Below are 24,648 nucleotides of genomic sequence, written 5' to 3'. Positions count from 1 at the left end.
TGATTTTTGAAGTCTCCTGCTTGACCCTCTTCCAAGCCTACTTTCTCCAATAAACTTTCACATTGCTTAAAATAAACGTTCCCGTGCCTGTCTCTCATTTGAATTCTTTCCTTTAAAAGTACAAAGTGGGCCGGGCGCAGTGGCTCACGCCTGTAATTCCAGCACTTTGGGAAGCCGAGGCGGGCGGATCACAAGGTCAGCAGATGGAGACCATCCTGGCTAACACAGTGAAACCCCGTCTCTACTAAAAATACAAAAAATTAGCCGGGCGAGGTGGCGGGCGCCTGTAGTCCCGGCTACTCGGGGAGGCTGAGGCAGGAGAATGGCGTAAAGCCCGGGGGGCGGAGCCTTCAGTGAGCCGAGATCGTGCCACTGCACTCCAGCCTGGGCGACAGCGAGACTCTGTCTCAAAAAAGAAAAAGGTGACAGTATGCTGGCAGTCCTCACAGCCCTGGCTCGCTCTCACGCCTCCTCTGCCTGGGCTCCCGCTTTGGCTGCATTTGAGGAGCCCTTCAGCCCACCGCTGCACTGTAGCTCTTTTCTGGGCTGGCCAAGGCCGGAGCCGGCTCCCTCAGCTTGCAGGGAGGTGTGGAGGGAGAGGCGCGAGCGGGAACCCGGGCTGCGCGCCGCGCTTGCGGGCCAGGTGGAGTTCCGGGTGGGCGTGGGCTTGGCGGGCCCCTCACTCAGAGCAGCTGGCTGGCCCTGCCGGCCCCCGGCAATGAGGAGCTTAGCACCCGGGCCAGCGGCTGCGGAGGGTGTACTGGGTCCCCCAGCAGTGCCAGCCCACCGGCGCTGCGCTTGAATCCTCATCGGGCGTTAGCTGCCTTCCCGCGGGGCAGGGCTTGGGACCTGCAGCCCGCCATGCCTGAGCCTCCCACCCTCTCCATGGGCTCCTGTGCGGCCAGAGCCTCCCCGATGAGCACCGCCCCCGGCTCCACGGCACCCAGTCCCATCGACCACCCAAAGGTTGAGAGCTGCGGGCACACGGCTTGGGACTGGCAGGCAGCTCCACCTACAGCCCCAGTGCGGGATCCCCGGGGTGAAGCCAGCTGGGCTCCTGAGTCTGGTGGAGACGTGGAGAACCTTTATGTCTAGCCCAGGGATTGTAAACACACCAATCAGCACCCTGTGTCTAGCTCAGGGTTTGTGAATGCACCAATCAGCACCCTGTGTCTAGCTCAGGGTTTGTGAATGCACCAATCAACACTCTGTATCTAGCTACTCTGGTGGGGCCTTGGAGAACCTTTGTGTCAACTCTCTATATCTAGCTAATCTGGTGGGGATGTGGAGAACCTTTGTGTCTAGTTCGGGGATTGTAAACGCACCAATCAGCGCCCTGTCAAAACAGACCACTGGGCTCTACCAATCAGCAGGATGTGGGTGGGGTCAGATAAGAGAATAAAAGCAGGCTGCGCACCGCCGCCTCCCCCGGCAGTAGTGGCAACCTGCTTGGGTTCAGTTTTACACTGTGGTAGCTTTGTTGTTTTGCTCTCTTTGTGATACCTCTATGCTGTTGTTCACTACTCGGGTCCGCGCTGCATCTATGAGCTGTAATACTCTGTGAAGGTCTGCAGCTTTGCTCCTGAACTAGCGTAAACCGCCAGTTTATCAGAAGGAAGAAGCTCCAGGTGTGCCACGTTAAGATCTGTAACACTTCACGTGAGGGTCCGTGGTTTCATTCTTGAAGTCAGACCAAGAACCCACCAATTCTGAACACATAAAGGTCTAAGATTCCTACAAAGTCACCACCCTTAAGTTCCGCCAGATAGCTGTGGACACACGTGGTTAACAAGAACATTTCAAATCTTAGTTGTTTTTAAGTATATGTTTTTACTTGCAAGCAGCATGATTTAACAATAAGTAAATTTAAAAGATAAAACCGAAGTTGAGTGTTGGCATGTCAGTAGTCCCAGCTATGTGGGAGGCTCAGGTGGGAAGATTGTTGGAGCCCTGGAATTTGAGACCAGCCTGGGCAATAAAACAAGCCCCCATCTCAAAGTAAATAAAACCTTAATTCTGTTCATTTTCCCCTTTCATTTTCAGATTTCCCATTTTGACTACACTTCACATGCAGCACATTATATAGAAGTACACAGCAGATCCCCCCTTATCTGCAAAGGATATGTTCAGAGATCTCCAGTGGATGCCTGAAACAATGGATAGTACTGACTCCTATATATACTATTTTTTTCCTTACATATTTATATGATAGTTTATAAATTAGGCACAGTAAGAGATTAACAACTCAAAATGAGTTATATGCAATATAATATATGCAATAAAGTTGAAATATGGTCTAACTCTAAAGTATTTGAAGAGATTTGTTCTGAGCCAAATGTGACCATGGCCTGTGACACAGCCCCAGGAGATCCTGAGAACATGTGCCCAAGGTAGTGGTGGTCGGGGGAGCTTACAGATCACAGGTGGATTCCAAGATTTTCTCGTTGAAAGTTCATCTAAAGACCTGAAATCGATAGAAGGGAGTGTGTGGGTTAAGATAAGGTGTTGTGACCAAGGGTCTTATTCTGCAGATGAAGCCTCCAGGCTTCAGAGAGCAGGCTTCAGAGAGCATCTATTGTAAATGTCTCTTATCAGACTCTCCTGGATCAGGAGAAAGACCCGGAAAGGGATGGAGATTCTCTACAAAACTGTAGATTTTCCCCACAAGAGGCAGCTTTGCAGGGCCATTTCAAAATATGTCAAAGAAATATGTTTTGGGGTAAAATAATTCAATTTCTTTCAGGGCCCGTTATCGGTCATGTCGGTAGCTTATTGCTAGATAGAGTCTGTTTTGTCAGTGTTAAGGTCTGTTTTAATGTAATGCTGGTCAGCTGTGCCTGAATTCCAAAGGGAGGAAGGTAGAATGAGGCATGTCTGAGCCCCTCCTCCGTATTTCACATCGTGGCCTGAACTAGTGTTTCGGGTTTACTTTAGAATGCCTTTGGCTGAGAGGAGGGGTCCATTTGTTTGGGGGGCTTAGAATTTTATTTTTTGGCCAGGCACGGTGGCTCATGCATATAATCCCAGCACTTTGGGAGGCTGAAGCGGACGGATCACCTGAGTTCGGGAGTTCGAGACCAGCCTAACCAACATGGAGAAACCCTGTGTCTACTAAAAATACACAATTATCCGGGCATGGTGGCGCATGCCTGTAATCCCAGATACTCGGAAGGCTGAGGCAGGAGAATCGCTTGAACCAGGGAGGTGGAAGTTGCAGTGAGCCAAGATCACGCTGCACTGCAGCCTGGGGGACAAGAGCGAAACTCCGTCTCAAAAAAATAAGTTATGTAAATATGATCTCTCTTTCTCCCTCACACCCACAGTACTGTACTCACCTATTTTTGGACCATGGGTAACTGAAACACTGGAAAGTGAAACCTTCCATAACTGGTAACTACTGTGTAGGTGCCATATAGGATTCCTAATGAATCCTAATGAATTGTGGATTCCTAATGAGGAAAAAGGAGTTAGGCTGGCAGGACTAGGGGAAAGCAAAGAGAGAAAGCAGATAAGCTACAGGTTCGCTTTTCTTTATGGCCCAAAACATATGACCCACCTGTGCAAATAATGTACATAACTCACAAACTTCCTGCTTATCATCAAACACTTCAACTTATCATCAAACACCTCTGCTGACAGAAGAATGCAAGCGAGCTCCCTACTGCCTTGGAGTTATCAATCAGCCCGAGAACCATCCTCTAAAACCCTCAGCAAGCCTTTGTTCCCTTGCACTGAGCTCTCTTGCTGATTTTGCCCATTTTGACCTTACGACGTATATCATACTTTCTCTAATAAATCTGCCTTTCTTTACCTACAACTGTCTTCTACTCCAGCACCTATGGCCCTGGTAGGTGCTGCTCACCCGTGACAGGGTTCGCATACTGAAAAAAACACAAGTTCTGACTATGTTTTCAGAAAAAAAAAATGCAGGTTGTTCTTTAATCAGATTTCCGCTGAGCGCTTATCTGTTTCCTCTAAGAATAAGGGGGAAAGGAAGTGTTATTTCTAAAAAGGATATTTTAAATGACCTCCAAGTTCACTGAGAAGCCATAGCACTTACTTTCAACTTGAATTTCCCTTTGCAGCCCGTCACCTTTTAGCAAAGTCTCATGAGCGTGCATCTGGCTGCCCTGTGCAGAGAGACAGGGGCTGGGGGGCAAGCATAGGAGGGCCTGAGGAGCTAAATCCCCAGCTGCCCTTGACCATCAAGCGGGTGTATTTTAAGAGCTAAATTAGGAGGTTCTGGGTTTTAAGTAAGAAAGGGGAAATTGGCCAGACGCAGTGGCTCACTCCTGTAATCCCAGCACCTTGGGAGGCCAAGGTGGGTGGATCACTTGAGGCAAGGAGTTTGAGACTAGCCTGGCCAACATGGCAAAACCCTGTCTCTACAAAAACAATACAAACATTAGCCGGGTGTGGTGGTCCAGGCCTGTAATCCCAGCTATGTAGGAGGCTGAGGCACAAGAATCACTTGAACCTGGGAGGCGGAGGTTGCAGTGAGCTGAGGTCGTGCCACTGAATTCCAGCCTGCGTGACAGAGTGAGAGTCTGTCTCAAAAAAAAAAAAAAAAAAAGAGGATATTTTACTAGAAACATACATAAAGTTACTGTGTTTTCAAGTTTGCCAAAAATTGAACTTGAACTTGTACGCGTGGCCAGATGAAACGGCCAGAATAGACACGATTACTAGCCTAATGGCTGGCCTGTCCTTCCAGAAAGTCTCCAAAAATGACACAGAAAAGTGAAATCAAACTTCGTTTCATTTATTCTTCCCTTTAAGATATAGTTTTCTGTCCCAAGTGTACAATTTTATAGTTGTGAAATTCGAGAATAATGGTAATATAATTGCCCTTGATTCTATAAAAGTATCTAAATGACTAAGAGAATAGGTTAATTACTTAGACTGGGAACACTTTTGGAAGGATAAAAAAATTCATCCAAACTTTTGTCTACAGATTAAAAACAACAATAATAGAGCTGATATCCACCTCAAAAGGTTGCTTTGGAAATGTAATGTTATTCAGTGTATGTAAAGCCCTTTGCATTTGGCAGGGCTGACTGAAAAAACAACCCTATCAATTAATGGGACTGTGGCTTGTGTCTATCAGCTGCCGTGTTCTCCTTTAGAATGAGACAGCTATTTCTGCATCAAGGGATATGATCCTACGATCTTGCTTCTTTATTCTATAATGGAACAGATGTGGCATGCATTTTATCATGCTGCATCCACTTCATATTACTGGGTTAAGCTTACTTCCCATACATCATTCCCTTCCCATACATAATTTCCAAACACAACCTTACCAAGCTTGTGCTCGTCAATATGCAATGAACTAAAGAGTGTTTCCTCTCTTTTATTTCTTGCATCTGTTAAGATTGGAATGATTTGTGCCCTGAGAGCCGCATGCAGTATCCACGTGGGAACTGGATGTGTGCCCTGTTCACCCAGATGCAAACGGTCTCAGCGCGTGAGTGAATAGAAGCAAGGCCCAGTGTGTGCGCAATCTAGGCAGGCCTGAGCCAGTGATTCCACTCTCCTTCCCCAAGACTATCCACCGCAGCTTCAGGAGGAACGCTAAGAGGTCCAAGGCCCTTATTGAAAATGAGTGCACCCAAGGATCCTGCCACCATCTGCATGACCACGGTCAGCCTCCTGGCCGGGCTCAGAGGGCCATCCAGCCCAGAACCATGTCTACACAGACTGGCGAAGGCTGAGTCCTTTCAGGGAGAGTGAATCGAAATGAGAAGAACAGCATGAACCCAGGGGAGAGAAGGGTAAGGGTGGGAGGCATATGAGGAAGAGCAGGTGAGGATATAGTGAGTTGCAGAGAAAGAACAGATCTCCCTGGCACAAACAATCCCACGGGATTTGCGTATAATAGAAACCCTTACTTCCCTGTACACAGTTGAAAAATATTTTTCTGGCCAGGCACGGTGGCTCACGCCTGTGAGGATCATTTGTCAGGAGTTTTAGACCAGCCTGGCCAACAGGGCGAAACCGCATCGCTACTGAAAAAAATACAAAAATTAGCCAGGCGTGGTGGTGCATGCCTGTAACCCCAGCCACTCGGGAGGCTGAGGCATGAGAATCGCTTGAACCCAGGAGGCAGAGGTTGCAGTGAGCCGAGATTGAATCATGGCACTCCAGCCCACATGATGAAGCAAGATTGTCTCTAAAATCCCCCCAATGTCTTCTCGTGCCATTTCCTAAAAGACGTAGAGGCATTACTCAGATGGTTGTGCCTTTTACTGTATTATAATCAAATTAAGAGTGACAGATAACCCTTCAAAGGTGATGTCACAGACAGCTAAGGGGCGGTAACTCAGCAGGGACCAGGGAGCCTTCCAGAGCGGGATGTGTGGTCTTGGTTGTTTTCCTCCCCTGTCAGAGATCAGTAACACATATTGAGAGGTGACAGCATGCTGGCAGTCCTCACGGCCCTCGCTCGCTCTCGGCACCTCCTCTGCCTTGGCTCCCACTTTGGTGGCACTTGAGGAGCCCTTCAGCCCACCGCTGCACTGTGGAAGCCCCTTTCTGAGCTGGCCAAGGCCAGAGCCGGCTCCCTCAGCTTGCAGGGAGATGTGGAGAGAGAGGCGTGAGCTGGAACCGGGGTTGCACGCGGCGCTTGCGGGCCAGCTGGAGTTCCGGGTGGGCGTGGCCTTAGCGGGCCCCTCACTCAGAGCAGCTGGCTGGCCCTGCCGGCCCAGGGCAATGAGGGGCTTAGCACCCAGGCCGGCGGCTGCGGAGGGTGTACTGGGTCCCCCAGCAGTGCCAGCCCACCAGCGCTGCGCTCGATTTCTCACCGGGCCTTAGCTGCTTTCCCACGGGGCAGGGCTCAGGACCTGCAGCCCGCCATGCCTGAGCCTCCCACCCCCTCCATGGGCTCCTGTGCCGCCGGAGCCTCCCCGATGAGCGCTACCCTCTGCTCCACGGCGCCCAGTCCCGTCGACCACCCAAGGGCTGAAGAGTGCGAGCGCACGGCAGGGGACTGGAAAGCAGCTCCACCTGCAGCCCTGGTGCAGGATCCACTGGGTGAAGCCAGCTGGGCTCCTGAGTCTGGTGATATGGAGAACCTTTATGTCTAGCTCCGGGATTGTAAATACACCAATCGGCACCCTGTGTCTAGCTCAGGGTCTGTGAATGCACCAATCGACACTCTGTATCTAGCTGCTCTGGTGGGGCCTTAGAGAACCTTTATGTCTAGCTCAAGGATTGTAAATACACCAATTGACACTCTGTATCTAGCTCAAGGTTTGCAGACACACAAATCAGCACCCTGTATCTAGCTCGGAGTTTGTGAGTGCACCAATCAACACTCAGCGTCTGGCTGCTCTGGTGGGGCCTTGGAGAACTCTTGTGTTGATACTCCGTGTCTAACTGATCTGATGGGGATGTGGAGCACCTTTATATCTAGCTCAGGGATTGTAAACGCACCAATCAGCGCCCTGTCAAAACAGACCACTCGGCTCTACCAATCAGCAGGACGTGGGTGGGGCCAGATAAGAGAATAAAAGCAGGCTGCCCAAAACTAGCAGTGGTAAACTGCTCGGTTCTCTTTCTGTGTGATGACTGCTTTGTTGTTTTGCTCTTTGGCTCCATGTTGATTTTTATGAGTTGTAATACTTACCATGGAAGTCTGCAGTTTCACTTTTGAAGCCACCAAAACCATGATCCCAGTAAGAGAAACAGATAATTCTAGGTATGCTGCGTTAAGAGTTGTAACACTCACTCCGAAGGTCTGTAGCTTTATTTCTGAGCTAGTAAATCCACAGACCCGCCAGCAGGAAGAAACATAGGACACGCTGTCTTTAAAAGTGTAACACTCAACCGTGAGGGTCTGTGGCTTCATTCTTGAAGTCACTGAGACTAATAAACCCACTAATTCTACACCAAATAGGATCCTGAATGTTCATCTTAACTCACTAGTGATACCATCCTTATAACTGGGGAAAGGGAATGATACCTGAAGGATTAGAGACTTCCATTTACCCCACTCCCTGGCCCTAAGCAAAGATGTGGACCCTGTGCCTCAGCCCAAGAGCTGGACACGGCAGTGGCTGCCAGCTGCAGTGCAGAAGCTGTCTCCATCATGCTGAAAGCATCACATAAATGGATCCTGCCCCACCCTCAGCCTTTGTTTCAAGTCCCCTTGTCCCCATTCTTTAAAAAATACCAGGAATGAGCTAGGCACGGTGGCTCACGCCTGTAATTCCAGCACTTTGGGAGGCCGAGGTGGGAGGATCACAAGGTCAGGAGATTGAGACCATTCTGGCTAACACGGTGAAACCCTGTCTCTACTAAAAATACAAAAAATTAGCAGAGTGTGGTCATGGGTGCCTGCAGTCCCAGCTGCTGGAGAGGCTGAGGCAGGAAAATGGTGTGAACCCTGGAGGGAGAGCTTGCAGTGAGCTGAGATCATGCCACTGCACTCCAGCCTGGGCGAGAGAGCGAGACTGTCTCAATAAGAGAAAAAAAAAAAAAAAAAAACAGGAATGAGCCAGGTGCAGTGACTCACGTCTATAATCCCAGCACTTTGGGAGGCCAAGGTGGGTGGATAACAAGGTCAGGAGTTCAAGACCAGCCTGGCCAACATAGCAAAACCCTGTCTCTACTAAAAATACAAAAGATTAGCTGAGGCCGGGTGCAGTGGCTCACACCTGTAATCCCAGCACTTTGGGAGGCCGAGGCGGGCTGGATCACCTGAGGTCAGAAATTTGAGACCAGCCCAGCCAACATTGTGAAACCTTGTCTCTACTAAAAATGCAAAAATTGTCCGGGCGCATGCCTATAATCCCAGCTACTCTACTTGGGAGGCTGAGGCAGGAGAATCGCTTGAACCTGTGAGGTGGGGCTTGCAGTGAGCCGAAATTGTGCCACTGCACTCCAGGCTGGGCAACAGGGCGAGACTCCATCTCAAAACAAACAAACAAAAACAGAAAACAGGCCAGGCGCGGTGGCTCACGCTTGTAATCTCAGCACTTTGGGAGGCCGAGGTGGGCGGATCACGAGGTCAGGAGATCGAGACCACGGTGAAACCCCGTCTCTACTAAAAATACAAAAAAATTAACCGGGCGTGGTTGCGGGCGCCTGTAGTCCCAGCTACTCGGAGAGGCTGAGGCAGGAGAATGGCGTGAACCCGGGAGGCGGAGCTTGCAGTGAGCCGAGATGGCGCCACTGCACGCCAGCCTGGGCGACAGAGCGAGACTCCGTCTCAAAAAAACAAAAAAAAACAAAAAACAAGAATGCTGTGCAGAGCAGGGAGTATGAGGGACAAAACCAGCACTGCCTGGCCCTTCTTTCCCCTGCTCTCCCACTCATCCTTGCCACGTCTCCTGCTGCTCCTGAGTGCCATCCGTCACCCCAGCCTGGACACTAAGTGGAAAGAGGACCAGGAAGAGTGAGAGCACATGAGAGCACAGTTGCACCAGGTAAAGGAGGAGAGGCCAGCCTCCCACTGCCTGCAAAAGAAGTCCTTCCTGCCTCCCTGGAACACTATGCGGCTCCATTTGAGCCTGACCCGTCCTTCTGCTCCTGAATGGCTGGGTGCAGGGATCGCATTTCCAGCAAGTAACTCAAATGGCCCCAGAAACCTTAGCTGTCTTTTCTGTCTGAAATACTTCAGCAAAACAGAAAGGCACCTGGTGCTGACTCGTGAAGTCGCTGTAAACTCCGTTGCTATAAAGGGAACACTACCATCATTTGACATTTTTGGAAGTGGGCAGTGTGTGTGTGTGAACAGGCATGTGACCCACCACTCCCCAGGGAAGCAGAAACACCCACAGGGAAGGGGACTGCTGTCACCCTCGTCTGGTTCACCTGCTCCCCCCACCTCCGTGGCAGGCTTCCGGAGAGCTTGCGGTAATTTTGGAATTGAGCTCCCTGCACCTCCCTGTAGCACCCCATTCTCTCCCTAGAAGTGGGATGAGACTCCACTACTGAGTAGAGGAGACAGAGAAGCACCATTTGTCTTCTTGTGCCCAGGAAGAGTCACCACACCACCGACCTCAAGGGCAGCTGTCTGCCCACAGTGAAGTTGTGGGGTCCCCATGGCTGTGGGGGGTGGGCAACACCTCCCCCAAGCAAGGGTGAGCTAAGTGGTCATTGCCGCCCCTACTAACATAACCCAGACCCAGAGCAGCAATTTCAGATCCTAGGCAACATCTCCCACACAGACACAAACGCACGGAGTGAACACGGCATCCCACAATTGGGTCCTTTATTTTTCAACTGCCACCACTGCACGGATAAGGTACTTGGGTTGCAGGCACACTGTGGAGTGTCAGGGGACAGAGAGGAGAGGGGCTGCACACAGACTGCCCTGTCCTCACGGAGAGGAAAAGCGGCCGCAGAAGAGAATCCCGTTGGTCTTGCTGTGCTGGATGAAGAAAAGGAAGGGATGGTCCGCGCAGAAGCGGGGGAAGAATCTGGCGCACCGCATCATCATGATGGCAGCTGTGGCGGCTGCAGCCTCCGTGCCTTCCTCGTTGACCTCCACAAAGGACTTGTGCACGACCTTGGACAGAGACAGGTCTGTCTGGGACATTCCAGAGAAGTCTGCCTTGCCCAGCTCGAAGGCATCAGTCATGCCCAGGCTGCGCAGGACACTCTCCATGTCGTAGCTCTCCTCCAGTTTAAACCGCGGGAGGGACACTTTCACCTCCTCTTCATCCATCATGTCCAGCCTCGTCCATTCTACAAACTTCTCGTAAGTGAGTTCTTTCTCCACCTAGAGGGAGAGAGTTGAAGATTTTAAGACCTAGGGTGCTGCTGCCCAGCAGGGCCCTGTGCTATGCTGTGGATGCCAGACGCCAGCGGCAGCATGGCTATGGTCAGCAGCGGTCCAGTGTTAAACGGCTGACCGCAAAGTGGGGACAGCAGCCACAGCAGACACCCCCGAGTGGCTCCTCGCCAGCACGCCTCGCTCGCAGCTTAGCTGTTACCGTTCTCAAGTCGGTGGTCTCGTCCGGAAGCATGATGATCATATTCAGTTCCTTGCCAACATATGGAAGCACCAAGATTTGGGTAAATATTTCTCCTATATAGGTCTTCTTAAAAGTAGACTGCTTAAACATCATTTGCACAGGTTTCTCCTCATTCTACAAAGAAAACAGATAAACATTAAGTTGAAACAAGACCCCACTGACACATGGGACAAATTTGTCGGAGCCGGCCACTCTCTGCAGGGAGAAACGGAGCTCGGTTTCTCCCCAGCTTCCAGAACACCCGGCAGCGCCTGCTCTGCGGTCTTCACTACCTCAACCTCCAGAAACTGGGGTGCCCAGGGCCCAAACCCAGCATGTCTTTCCTCTCATTGATCACATTCAGTCTCATGACTTTAAACACAATATCATACCAAACTTACCTCCAGCCTGGGCCTCCACCCTGTCCTTGGGACTCCTGCATTTTATTGCCCACCTGACACCTACGTTTGGACATAAAAGAAACTCCCAATGCCACCTGTAATGCGGCACTCCGTAGATCCTCCAAGTCGGCTCTGTCTACTACAACTCTGCCCATCTCAGCTGAAGACAGTGCCACCGTCCAGTGGTCAAAAGCCCTGGAGTGCCCCTGACTCCTATCTTTCTCTCACACCCTGTGTCTGACTCACTGGCAAATTATATTGGCTCTACCTCGAAAATATAACAAAATCTGACCTGTTCCTTCCGCCTCTGCTACCAGCCTAGCCCTGGAATATTGTGATAATATGATTGTGATGGTTCCCAGCACAACAGCCAGAGGGACCCGGTAGAACCTGAGGCAGATCACATTGTTCTTTGGCTGGACACCCTTCCCTGGCTCCCTATTTACGCGGAGCAGGAGCTGAAAGTCCCTAAAAAGCCTGGAATTGTGATAAGAGCTCGTCCCCGGTTCCCTCTCCCTTTGCTTATCTGCTATAGTCACTGAGGCCTCCTCACTGCACTGCCAGCAAACCCAGTTCATCTCATCTCTATGCAGTAAGCTTGTCCTCCAGAACCCGGAGAGTGAGCTTCTGCCTCTTTATGGTCTTTGTTTGAAAATCACCTTGGCAGAGAAGCTGCTCTTGATAGATCTAACCTGACACTACACCCCTACCCCAAACACAGCTTCCTATCCCCTCCCTTGGTATGTCTCTGTACCATTTGCCACTGTCTAATACGCTCCTATTTTCTTATGTATGCTTGCTGTCTCTCCCTTAAGAAAACATAAGCTTCACCAGGGCAAGCATGCTTTGCTGGTTTTGTGCACGACTGAAAAATACCTAGCACCATGCCTGATGCATAGACGACACTCAGTCAGGTTGGGCATGGTGGCTCATGCCTGTAATCCCACCACTTTGGGAGGCCGAGGCAGACGGATCACCTGAGGTCAGGAGATCGAGAGCAGCCTGGCCAACATGGTGAAACCCCACCTCTACTAAAAATACAAAAATTAGCTGGGCGTGGTGGTGTGCTCCTGTAATCCCAGCTACTCGGAAGGCTGAGGTAGGAGAATCACTTGAACCCGGGAGGCAGAGGTTGCAGTGACCCAAGATTGCACCACTGCACTCAGCCTGGGAGACAGACTGAGACCCCATCTCAAAAAAAAAAAAAAAAAGGCACTCAGTCAATCTCCGCTGAATAAATGATAAATGCATACACAAATTAATGAGCTGGGATGCTGAAAAGGCCAGGCAACATTTACACATCTCACCAGAAAAACCTGCACTGGCCAGCAACCCCAGCCAGCCAATGAGAAAGACTAGAGGCCAGGAGCCACACCGCATCCAACAATCCTCCTCCGTTCCTAACTCCGAGCTGCTCCTGTGAGTTGAGGAAATACCCTGCAATAGGCACAGTCAAAGACGCCATATGGTCCCCAGTCTCTGGTGTAGCACATTCTTCTGTTAAATGGAATAAACAAAATACACTGTGGCAGCAGCTTTCTGCTTTCCCGTGGTAGAGGCTCGCCTGGGCTGGCCCTTAGCCTTTGGCTAGAGCAGTCTCCTGGGCCTCGGCTGCCCCACTCACTTCCTTGGCCAGCAGCAGGCATGTTTCTTCCATAAATGACCAGACAGGAATGATTTTCCGGTTTGTGGCTACATATACCGTCTCTGTCACAATGACTCAATGTTGTTACAGAATGAAATAAGTAAGTAGATAAGCATGGGCCAGGCGCGGTGGCTCATGCCTGTAATCCCAGCACTTTGGGAGGCCGAGGCAGGTGGATCACCTGAGGTCAGGAGTTCGAGACCAAACTGACCAACGTGGTGAAACCCCGTCTCTACTAAAAATGCAAAAATTAGCCAGGCGTGGTGGCACACACCTGTAATCCCAGCTACTCAAAAGGCTGCAGCAGGAGAATCACCTGAACCCGGGAGCCGGAGGCTGCAGTGATCCGAGATGGCACCACTGCACTCCAGCCTGGGCAACAAGAGAGAAACCCTGTCTTGGAAAAATAAAAATAAAAAAAAAAAAAATAAGCATGGCTGTGTTTCAATAAACCTTTAAAAAAAAATTAGGTGGTGGGCTGGCTTTGCTGTAGGCTGAAGTTTGCTGGCCCCTGCCTTCAGTAATTCCTCCCTGCACCCCTTCAGGGTCCAAAGCCTCCAATCTTATAAAACGATCTAACCTTAGTGACTGAATGATTCTCTAAATACACAATTATATAGACAAGTTCCAGTTTATATGGAAGGAAATGAAATTAAAATAAGAATCTGTATCAACTCAAAATCTGTGCCCTTGGAGGTACACCCCTGCCCTCAGGCTGGTACACTCAATACTGCAGCCCCTTCCTTCACCCTTCTTCACTGCAGAGCTCGGAAAGCATGACAGGATTCCACATCTCCCCAAAAAACAAGACCTATAGTTCTGACCTACACCATATAGAAAGAAGCTTTCCCTTTCTGAAAGCCAGAACCACTAAGGGGAAGGTTTAGGCTCTCCTCCCCTCCCCTTGTTCCTCCCCCTCCCTGCCGCTCGGACTGCTGAAGCCAGCTCAGCCACCTTGTGACCATGAGGAAGAAGGCCACATGGTGAGGATGGTGGGGCCAGCTCCCTGGGATCATCACCCCAGTGCCAGACCAGCCCAGGTCTCACCTGCCTCCAGACCTCCTGGCAGGGGAGGTGAGCTCCTAGGAGCTAAACCATGGTGAACTGGGGTTTCTGTTATCTGTAATCAAACAAAGCCCTCGTACATCTTGTTAATCATGAAATTTTAAAGAGAGAAATTATTTTGCCAGGGGAAAATAGGACAGTTCATTTCAGAATAAAGCTTCAAAGAAAATAATTCTTTCTGAATTGCGTGGAGAATAGACAATGAAAATAAATTTCTTGAGAAACTGAAGGCTCAAGTTCAAGTTAGCCTGAAAGATCTAACTATGGTCAATGATCAAGAATACACTGTAATTAATCTATTCTGTCTACTTTGTCTATGTTCAAAAATCTCTATAGTTAAAGAAAAACAAAACAAGAGACAATAAAGAAGATTCAGTGAGAGGAAGATAGAGGGCCATCAGCAAATGACATCTTCCAAGTGGAGGTGGTTAATCTCAGTGTCTACGTGTTTGGTTTGGTGGTTTTAAAACAAACATCTGTACTTATCCTTACTATCAAGAGAGGACTGAATATCACTCATTGGTTCAGCATTTACTAAGCACCAGCTACGTGTCTGGCACTTGTCAGACAGTCCTCCCTGCTCAGCCTCAATTCAGCAGGGTGAGTTGTTCCGCTCCTGCAGTGTGGCACGGAGGCCAGCAGGAGGCGCGGTAGCTTCCCGGGACGCCTCCAGAAAGAAAGGAGTGTGTAGGTCCTGATGGGAATGAAGCTAGAGAAAAGGAGGAAATGTCCGCTAGAAGATGGCACACCATATATGGAGTCTGAGCTTTAAGACCTTGATCGAGCCTGAGGGCTGCAGCTTCAGGCTTGCCCTGTAGGTGGCAGGGCGGATGCCAGGAGCCCAGGGACACGAGGCCACCCGATGGATGACAAGCAGGAGAGGCAGGGACAGAAAGGCCCCACGGGTGCAGACGCGAGAGGCCGGCCTGCGAGTCGGAGACGCTCGTGTGAACACAGGCGCTGCTCCTGTCACGGCACCTTACTCGCCTTGCTGACTTTAAACAGTCTCTCCTCAGTGTTCTCCTTGTCAAACTGTTCATTCCAGTTTCCTTTGAAATAGACAGCATTCACCAGAACCAGCCTTGTCAATGGATCCACTGAGCCCGGAGAGAGCAACTCCGCAATTTTACCTGAGCGGAAGAATTAAAGACCGCGTTAGATAGGAGCGGCTGCTGATTCTCAACACATCAGGAATTGGCTGGGGCCTTCTCCTTCAGCAGTCAAGTGCACGGATAGAGTTCCACTGTCCCCCAAATAGAAAGGGATACGTGTCCTTAAAGCAAAGCAACAAAATCTCCTGGTAAGAAAAATATGATCATTTGAATAAAACACACAAAGTGAACAAATACATGTTAATTATGCAGGATGAGTTCATAACACGAGATAGGAAGCAATCATGGGTGCCTATGACGTAAAGACAGGAACTTAAAGGATTATCAAAAAGGTGGGCAGTCAAAAGATGTTCTTTACAAGCTTAAAGAACAGTTAGGCCAGACACAGTGGCTCACACCTATAATTCCAGCACTTTGGGAGGCTGAGGTGTGAGGATCACTTGAGGCCAGGAGTTTGAGACCAGCCTGGACAACACAGTGAGGCCTTGTCTCTTAAAAAAAAATTTATTAAAATTAGATGGGCATGGTGGTGCTACTTGTAGTCCCAATTACTTGGGAGACTGAAGCAGGAGGACCGCTTGAGCCCAAGAATTGAGGCTGTAATCCCAGCACTTTGGGAGGCCAAGGTGGGCGGATCACGAGGTCAAGAGATTGAGATCATCCTGGCCAACATGGTGAAACCCCGTCTCTACTAAAAAATACAAAAATTAGCCGGGCATGGTGGTGCATGCCTGTGATCCCAGCTACTTGGGAGGCTGAGACAGGAGAATCACTTGAACCTGGGAGGCAGAGGTTGCATTGAGCCGAGATTGCACCATTGCACTCCAGCCTGGGTAATAAGAGCAAAACTCCATCTCAAAGAAAAAAAAAAAAAGAATTGAAGCTGCAGTGAGCTGTGATTGTGCTACTGCATTCCAGCCTAGGTGACAGAGGGAGAACTTGTCTCAAAAAAAAAAAAAAAAAAAGTTTAAGAACCACAGATGGGCCGGGCGCAGTGGCTCATGCTTGTAATCCCAGCACTTTGGGAAGCCGAGGCGGGCAGATCACGAGGTCAGGAGATCGAGACCACGGTGAAACCCCATCTCTACTAAAAATACAAAAAAATTAGCCGGGCGTGGTGGCGGGCGCCTGTAGTCCCAGCTACTCGGAGAGGCTGAGGCAGGAGAATGGCGTGAACCCGGGAGGCGGAGCTTGCAGTGAGCTGAGATTGCGCCACTGCACTCCAGCCTGGACGACAGAGCGAGACTCCGTCTCAAAAAAAAAAAGAACCACAGATGGACCAGGGCATGACCCAGTGTCCCACAGCAATGCATGAAAACTGTAGACTGTACTACCCAAGAGGGAGGCAGCTTGAGATCCATACTGTGAATTTTTTATGTTATTTTTGAAAGGAAAAACTTAACATTAACACATTAACTCCCTCCTCAAAATTAAAATGTAGATTGGTCCAGAAGAGGTGCACCAAACACTGAAAGACATCACGGGTACACCAAGGAAACAGGGAGAAACCAGAAAGAACAGAACACATTGAGCATTTCCAAAATGTCAAATAATGGCAACTGATTTCAGAAGCAGATTTTTTAAGTTTGCAGTTATTCAGAGAAAAAAAAAATTCCTGTTTACAATTGACAGTCTTGTGAAGGAACTGACAATAAAATGGATTAAGATGTTATTATAAAAGTAGAATAACAATACATTTTCACCTTCTGTCTTTTCAGCTACCCAGGTGTTTATGTGTTTTCTGGACTTCTCTACGGCGCTGATAAAGTCAAGCTCCTCCATCTCTGCTTGGTAGAATTTTTGGCAGGAATCTCTAAAAGACTAGGATAGACAGAGTGACATAACTGCCTGGCTACAAAAATGATGAACACCAACAGCCTACTTCTTCATTGCACCAAATCAGAAAATCTATAATTTTATGATTGACATACATAATTTACAAATAAATATGAAGACTTAACCTAAAATACAACTTCCTACCTTTAGCTATATTTAATTCTAGCTTAAAAACTAAGTCAAGGTCAGGTACTGTGGCTTACACTTGTAATCCCAGCACTTTGGGAGGCCGAGGCGGGTGGATCATGTGAGCTCAGGAGTTCGAGACCAGCCTGGCCAACATGGCAAAAGCCCGTCTCTACTAAAAATACAAAAATTAGCCATGTATGGTGGCATGCACCTGTAATCCCAGCTACTCGGGAGGCTGAGGCAGGAGAATCACTTGATCCAAGAAGGCGGAGGTTGCAGTAAGCCGAGATCAGGCCACCACACCACACTCCAGCCTGGGTGACAGAGCGAGACTCTGCCTCAAAAAAAAAAACTAAGTTGAATCAGTCTCTGAATATCAAACAAACTCCACCAACTGCTGGATCCTTTAAGGGAGCAGCCATGCATCAAGGAGCTGCCTGAGAATATGCTGACAAGACAGTTCAAAAGCGTGAAGTAGATCCACCTTACTGAAATGCAGAGAATTTAAAACATATTGGCAGGTGAAAAGAAACAAACAACAAAAGCCTACGTATGGCATAATGGCATTTAGAGCCACACACTTCCTGCTGGACCCCAGCCCCCACCACCTGGCCACCTTTATTTCTTTAGTGAATAAGAGCAAGTATGACTTACTGAGAGGAAATCACAAGACTTTTCCCCAAAGAGCCTGTTGGCCATCCTAAGCAAGTACTGTGTGCCAGTCTTGTTCACTTCGGTGAGAAGAGACTGGAAGCCCTGGTGGATGTCTCCACCACCACCACTTTTATTGAAAGAAAGTACCTGAAATCAAAAACAGAATGAAAACACATCATTTCTGTATGCTCTGACTTCAGGAAATGGGGCAACCCCAAACTCAGCCTAACAACCATCCAGACCCTTACTACTGCTTAAAAGATCCATCTGAGGCTGGGCGCAGCAGCTCACGCCTGTAATCTCAGCACTTTGGGAGGCCAAGGCGGGAGGATCACCTGAGGTCAGGAGTTCAAGACCAGCCTGGCCAACATGGCGAAACCCCATCTCTACTAAATACACAAAAATGAGCTGGGCCTGGTGGTGCGTACCTGTAATCCCAGCTACTCGGGAAGCTGAGGAAGGAGAATCACTTGAACCTGGGAGGCGGAGGTTGCAGTGAGCCGAGATCGTGCCACTGCACTCCAGCCTGGCGACAGAGTGAGACTCAGTCTCAAAAAAAAAAAACAGATCCATCCGATTAAAGGCCAGAAGGGTCTTGAAAGCCCCTCCCTGTACCCTGTCAGTGCTGGCATGAGCTGCAATGCCCTCCACAAACCCAGGCTCCTGATGCTCAGTACTTGGAGTCTGGTGGCAAACAAGGGTGCCAACCAGACCTCCTGTCTATGCAAATGCAGGCCACTCCTGGTGTCAGAAGGGGCAGGCTCCCTCCTGCTCATGGGTCTGGAATGCCCGTCACTGGCTCTGACTAATGATACAGTAGGTAGCATTCAATAGAAGTGATGCCGTTCCAGGCCTAGGCCCTTTTTAAGAGGCCTGACAGCTGCCATGTTCACTCTCTTGTACCCTGGCCACCACGACAAAAGGAAGTCCAAGCTATCCTGCCGAAGGCCACATGGAAAGCCCTGGAGAAGGTGCCACCACCTGTGGGGAGAGTTGCTTGAAGAATCAAGGCCTACAGCCAGGTGCAGTGGCTCACACCTGCAATCCCAGCACTTTGGGAGGCCAAGGCAGGTGGATCACCTGATGTTGGGAATTTGAGACCAGCCTGACCAACGTGGAGAAACCCCATCTCTACTAAAAATACAAAATTAGCCTGGCATGATGGTGCATGCCTGTAATCCCAGATACTCGGGAGGCTGAGGCAGGAGAATCGCTTGAAGTTTGAACCCGGGAGGCGGAGGTTGCTGTAAGCCGAGATCATGCAATTGTGCTCCAGCCTGGGCAACAAGAGCAAAACTCTGTCTCAAAAAAAAAAAAGAATCGAGGTCTCAGGCGTGAGAGAGGCCTTCTTGAACCTTCTGGGCCAGGTGTCCACTGAAACTGCTGCATGAGTGACCCGCACTGCTTCCTGGGAGCAGTCCTGCCCACTCAGGCCACGGAATCTGAGAAATAATCAATCACTGTTATTTCCAGCCACTAAGTTTGGGATGGTTTGTTTTGTGACAACAGCTGACACATGCAGCCATCCAGAAGTGGAATTCTGCCATAACCAAAACCTAAAACATGTGGCCCCGGCCTTGGACCCAGGCAGCTGGCAGAGTCTGGACGGACAGGACGAAATGACTCCTGGGGGCTGGAGAAAGGAGGGCTGTGTGTGTACCAGCTGAAGAAGTGGAAAGAAGGTCACCTGCAGTGACAGGGAGGATGGAGTGTTTCCCCCGTGAACTCCTGCATTTGGCTAAGGGGTTCAGGAGGAAGCTGGCTTCTTTTTGCTGCCTAGGATAACACATGGGAAGAGAAAGATGGAGGAATCTGGCTTCTTTTTGCTGCCTAGGATAACACATGGGAAGAGAAAGATGAAGGAACTGTTCCCTTTTCAAGCAGAATTTAAAGGAACTATTTCCAATCCAGGATGTACTGGGTGGAGAATAAAAATGTTTCTTCTTCGCAGCCTCTCCAGCTGGCAAAAGATTCTAAAAGAGATGGCCTCAGGGCAAAGATCAAATCCCAGATTTGATGGCCTCAAGGGTGAGGTCCAAATCCACTTTGTTAAACCTTAGAAGATTCAGACAGCATCTTACAGACCATCTGGCAGGCTCTCCCTTGGCACCCTGACTCCCAACCCAACACGGAGCACTCAGGATGGGGGTGGGGTTCAGTGGGGGTGCTTTTGTCCAGGGAAGCAGAATTTTAAGTTGATAGAAATCCCACAGTGGTTTTCAAGCACTTATAACAGCTTGGACTAAATGGGAGAGACGGCTCAAAGTGCAGGGAGGCCTCTGGGTGCCCACGTTCTACAGGTGGGAGGTAGGCTGGGAGGGCAGCAAGCACGGGCCATTTCTTACAGAACAGGAAAGGAGCTGCCAAGAGCCAACACCAGGACACAGAGGGCAGAGCACAGCCAGGGCAGCAGCGGAGAAGGGACAATTCTGGGAAGCTGCAGTGGAGGCTCATCAAGGAACGCCCTGCACCCAGGGCTCAGAGGTGGACAATACGTGCCAGGCTGGGTTTGGGAATTGCCACTGTTTGGTGACGGCCACATGCCTCCCACACCTACTGTGATGGGCTGCATGTGTCCCCCCAAATTTACACACTGAAGTCCCAACTCCAGTGTCTCAAGATGGAACTGCATTTGCAGATAGGGCCTTTACAGGGGTGATTAAGGTAACATAAGGCTGTTAGGTTGGGCTTTAATCCAATAGGACTCATGTCCTTATAAGAAAGAGGAGACGAGGACACAGACACACACGCAGAGATGATCACGTGACGACACAGGGAGAAAACAGTGTCTACAAGCCGAGGAGAAAGGCTGCAGGAGAAACCAACCCTGCCTACACCTGGATCTCAGACTCCCAGGAAACCACCAGGTCCAGAGGGCAGACCACAGCAGTCACGGGTGGCCCCGACCAGCCACGTCTCTGGTGTGCACACCCTCGCTCAGCCCCTCTCAGGTGCGGAGATGCGCCTGCCTTTAGCAGTGGGGCCTTGGCAAGCAGGGCACACGTGGAGGCTTGATAGGCACTTGTTTGAAGCCTGTCTTCTGCGAGCACCTCCTCTCAGAACCCAGCCGCCTGGCCTACGGGAGCCAAGGCAACCCTGCTGAAGGAAGCATGTGGAAGGCCCCGGTGGAGAAGGCCACAGAGAAGAACACCCCAGCGCCCTGCTGAGCCCCCGCTGACGCAGCCCCACAAGGGACCCATCCAGTGCCAAGTGGTGCAGAAGCACCACTCAATCCGCCCGGATTCAACAACCCGAAAGCTGCTAAGCTGGGAGAGCTGGTTACACAACTAACCAGAACACTACTGAAAACATGTTTAGCTGACAAATGCCATTCTAAGAAGGCTTTACACATAAATGAGAAAACAAAGACTCCTAACCACCAAAAAGCAGATGACAGTACCCAAAGATCATCACAGGACTCAACCTGAACCTTGTGACTTTACAACCATCTACAAACTCGCAAACAAGCTAAGCCATGTGATGATGAAATCATTCATTCCTCTGAATTGGGCACCCCCTCTCCACCCCAGTGGGTCATTCAGGGTGTTGTCCCCAGGGTGCTCCAGCCTGGGTGGCATGCCCTTCCCTGTAAACTCTCCACCCCCACCCCGCAATACTGCACAGTCATCCATCTCGAGCAATCCCTTTGGGATCTGCAATGTGGAGGACCAGCTCACTTGACAGGTAACAGCACCTGTGGCTGCCCTGAAGCTGTACCTGGGCCATCTGTGCAGCGGTGTTTCCCTTTGCCCCCATGTAGACCATAGCCAGGGCACAGGACATGCTCATGGGTGAGAAAAACACATTCTTCGAGTTGTCTTTACCCAGCGTTTTCAAAAGGTTTAAGGCAAAGATGCCATTTGCTTCTGCGAGAACATCCATGATGGCAGACCTGGAACAAGATTTAAAATCAGTATCACATAAGCACAGCTTCCACGCGACTGCATCTCACGCGCCTTACTGACAGTCACCGCCGATGCTGTGGTTCGGCGGGCAAGCAGAAACACACACAGAACTCTGGGTGTTTCTTTTTAGGACCCTCCACATTATTTTGTGTGTTTCTAATGTTAAGTGTGGAAAACGAAAGAGTTCTATGTGAAATGCAGCCCTGTTTTGTGAGGACTCCTCCCTGCACGCCTGCCCGCGCGTGGAGAAAGTGCGGGAGGAGGCACCCTTTCCTGGAGTCACTTCCTTGGGGCGGAATTATAGAAGGGGCATGTATGACTTTTGCTTCTATGTTTGTATTCTTTGCTGTGTTTTGTGGGCTTAAATGTACTGTTTTAATTTGAAAAATTTTTTTAGCTGTCACTATTGAATTGTGCTTCTCAACTTCTATTAAGGATGCCTTTATTGCCTACTAATTTTAACCATTTAAAGACTGGTTTAATGGAAACTTGGACTTCCTGCTTTGTCCCTCTGTTTCCTTGTGCAATGTGTATGTGTCTGTGTGTGTGTGTGTGTTGTGTATGTGTGTGTTTAATATATCTGAGCAGCGTAACATATAAATGCGAGTTAAACATTATTTTCAGGCCAGGCGCAGTGGCTCACATCTGTACTCCCAGCACTTTGGGAGGCCGAGGCGGGCAGATCACCAGGTCAGGAGTTTGAGACCAGCCTGGTCAGCATGGTGAGACCCCATCGCTACTAAAAATGCAAAAATTAGCCAGATATGGAGCCTGGGAGGCGGAGGCTGCAGTCAGCCAAAATTGCACCACTGCACTCCAGCCCGGCAAAAAAAAAAAAAAATATATATATATATATATATTTTCTTTCTTTGGATGCCTTGGCCTAATCCGAAGTGCAGTAAGCCTGGAAATGTAAGGTGTGTGGTCTTCCACGGGACCGTACAACATCTGCTTGGGTGCCCTTATTATTACATATATGGAAAAGAATGTTGGTTCTATTCATTCTAATTTCACTCTACTGTTACTGGTCTGTGTTAAGTGTTTCATGCTGAATTGTAATAAAATGCATTGGAATTGGCCGTAACTTAAAATACTTAGTTTACATAGTCGAGTATGACCAAAGTACTTTTCTCTTTGGTGGCACATCACAATGGATGCAATTACTCAGATACGGTCCTGAAATGAGAACAAACGCCCTCTATGCTGATAACAGCAGTCACTGGTGTTAATCCCAGCACACATAAAAGCCCCAGCAATACAAGGCCGGCCCAGGACCTTAACTAGAAGGTCACTGAACACATCAGATCTCATCGCATCAGGCCTGACCCCCACCAGAAAGGATGCAGCAGCTGCAGGGCTGTCCTTAGGCACGAGAGCATCCCAGAAAGCAAAAGTGCCCAAAAAATGGACTCAGGTGCCCCCACCCCTCGCATCTGAGTATTCCTGACAGCATGTGAACATTAATTATTAATTTTCTGTACCTCAGTTTTCCAAAGCCAATCTTTAGGACAAATAAAAAAAAAAGGAAGAAAATAATTTAAATGCCAATTTGTAGTTAAAGTTTCCTCTTTGCCTTGAAGACATCAAAGCTTGTAATAGTTTGCCTGTAGGGAGTTTAACTCAAACACAGAGGGGTAAGGAGATCGCGGCTGGTCCACACGATTGTCTCCACAGGTCTGGAAAACGCTGCGAATCGGCCAAGCCCAGCACGGCCAGTCCAGTGAACACACGCAGGGGGCCCGGATGACCGCGTTTGGCGCCGACCCCTCTGCCTCTCTCCGCCTCCCGCCCGGCTCCCAACACTCGGCGCCCCTAGACTGAGCACGCGTCCTCCGGGTCGCGGAGCGGGCGAGCGGTCACCGAGGCCGCGGGGCCGACTGGGGTCACCTGTGGCCCGGAAGGCTCTGCGCCGCCCCCATCCCGCGCCGGCCGCCTCTTCCGTGGCCGCTGGGCCTATGCGCCCGGGGTCCTCGGCGTCACCGACCGGGCTCGCGGCCACACACGACTCACCCGGCCGCGTCGCCGTTCTCTGCCGCTGCGAGGCTCCGGAAGGGAATCCAAGCCGGACGCTCGCCCGGGCCCCCGCCCCGCTGGGACTGCTGGGGTCACAGCCCCGCGCGGCCACGCCCCATTCTCGGGGCTCCTGCGTCCCCGCGCGCCGTGGACCAACGCGTGCGTTCCTGGCCCCGCGCGACCCCCACCGTACCCCCTCCCCCCTCGCGCCCCCGGCTTTCCGGACTTGGGAGCGACAAACCCAAGCTGGCGTGTCCGAGCGGCTCCCAAGCCAGACACGTACTCCAGAGCGGGAAGCGACGCCGGAGCCGCCCCGGACCTCAAATACCCGCGGGGAGGCGGGCGGAGTCCCGGGTCCCGAGCTAGCGACGCCCGTCCGGAGCGCGGAGGGAGAGGCGGGGCGGGACCTGCGGGTCAACCCCACCCGCCGGCCAGAGGGGCCGCGAGTGCTGCCTGGAGGCCTTGACTTTGACGACTGTGCAGGGCCCCACCAGCGTGTTTATGGTGCCTCTGTAGAGACTGAATGCCTGCCTTTTTCCAGAAAGGGGCCAGCTCCTGATCCATGGCCATTCATTGGGGAGTGCAGAACACGCATTTAAAAATGAGCGGACCAGAGACAGGTTACAAAGACTTTGCTGATAAAACAGCTTGCGGCAAAGAAGCCAGCCAGGGGCGGGCGCGGGACTCACGCCGGTAATCCCAACACTGGGAGGCCGAGGCAGCGGATCACTGGAGGTCAGGAGTTCCAGACCAGCCTGGCCAACATGGCAAAAGCCCGTCTCTACTAAAAATACAAAAATTAGCCGAGTGTAGTGGCGTGTGCCTGTAATCTCAGTTGCTGGGGAAGCTGAGGCAGGAGAATCACTTGAACCCAGGAGGCAGAGGTTGCAGTGAGCCGAGATGTCGCCACTGCGCTCCAGTCTGGTC

At 50.4% G+C, this 24,648-nt stretch overlaps 1 protein-coding gene across 5 annotated transcripts; it reads right to left on the bottom strand.

The window, feature by feature from the left end:
• Nucleotides 1-10,188: 10,188 nt before the first annotated feature.
• Nucleotides 10,189-24,124, bottom strand: SERPINB6 (serpin family B member 6). Of its 5 annotated transcripts, none has more exons than XM_055263043.2 (7): nucleotides 24,005-24,124; nucleotides 21,521-21,695; nucleotides 17,804-17,950; nucleotides 16,888-17,005; nucleotides 15,060-15,202; nucleotides 10,941-11,096; nucleotides 10,189-10,726 (listed from the first exon to the last, which is right to left on the bottom strand). In XM_055263043.2, the coding sequence occupies exons 2-7, from the start codon at nucleotides 21,683-21,685 to the stop codon at nucleotides 10,325-10,327; spliced, it is 1,131 nt and encodes a 376-aa protein (XP_055119018.1). In that variant the 5' UTR covers nucleotides 21,686-21,695; nucleotides 24,005-24,124; the 3' UTR covers nucleotides 10,189-10,324. The 5 variants fall into 5 exon arrangements, with proteins under 5 accessions (XP_055119018.1, XP_055119015.1, XP_055119016.1 ...); XM_055263040.1 differs by having other exon boundaries at nucleotides 23,596-24,021; XM_055263041.2 differs by lacking the exon at nucleotides 24,005-24,124 and adding an exon at nucleotides 23,719-23,848.
• Between the last annotated feature and the right edge of the window lie 524 nt (nucleotides 24,125-24,648).

The sequence above is a fragment of the Symphalangus syndactylus genome, chromosome 23 (genome assembly GCF_028878055.3).
Source record: "Symphalangus syndactylus isolate Jambi chromosome 23, NHGRI_mSymSyn1-v2.1_pri, whole genome shotgun sequence".
Lineage (NCBI taxonomy): Eukaryota > Metazoa > Chordata > Mammalia > Primates > Hylobatidae > Symphalangus > Symphalangus syndactylus.
The sequence above is the reverse complement of the archived record's forward strand: the minus strand, read 5'-3'. Positions and strand labels throughout refer to the sequence as shown.

Excerpts from the sequence above, each read along its gene's own strand:
- SERPINB6 (XM_055263038.2), bottom strand. The coding sequence starts at position 23,292 with ATGTCTTCAAGGCAAAGAGGAAACTTTAACTACAAATTGGCATTTAAA. Across the intron at positions 15,203-16,887 it reads GGTAGCTGAAAAGACAGAAG|GTAAAATTGCGGAGTTGCTC; the intron begins GTGAAAATGTAT and ends TCTTCCGCTCAG. Across the intron at positions 10,727-10,940 it reads AGACCACCGACTTGAGAACG|GTGGAGAAAGAACTCACTTA; the intron begins GTAACAGCTAAG and ends CTCTCCCTCTAG.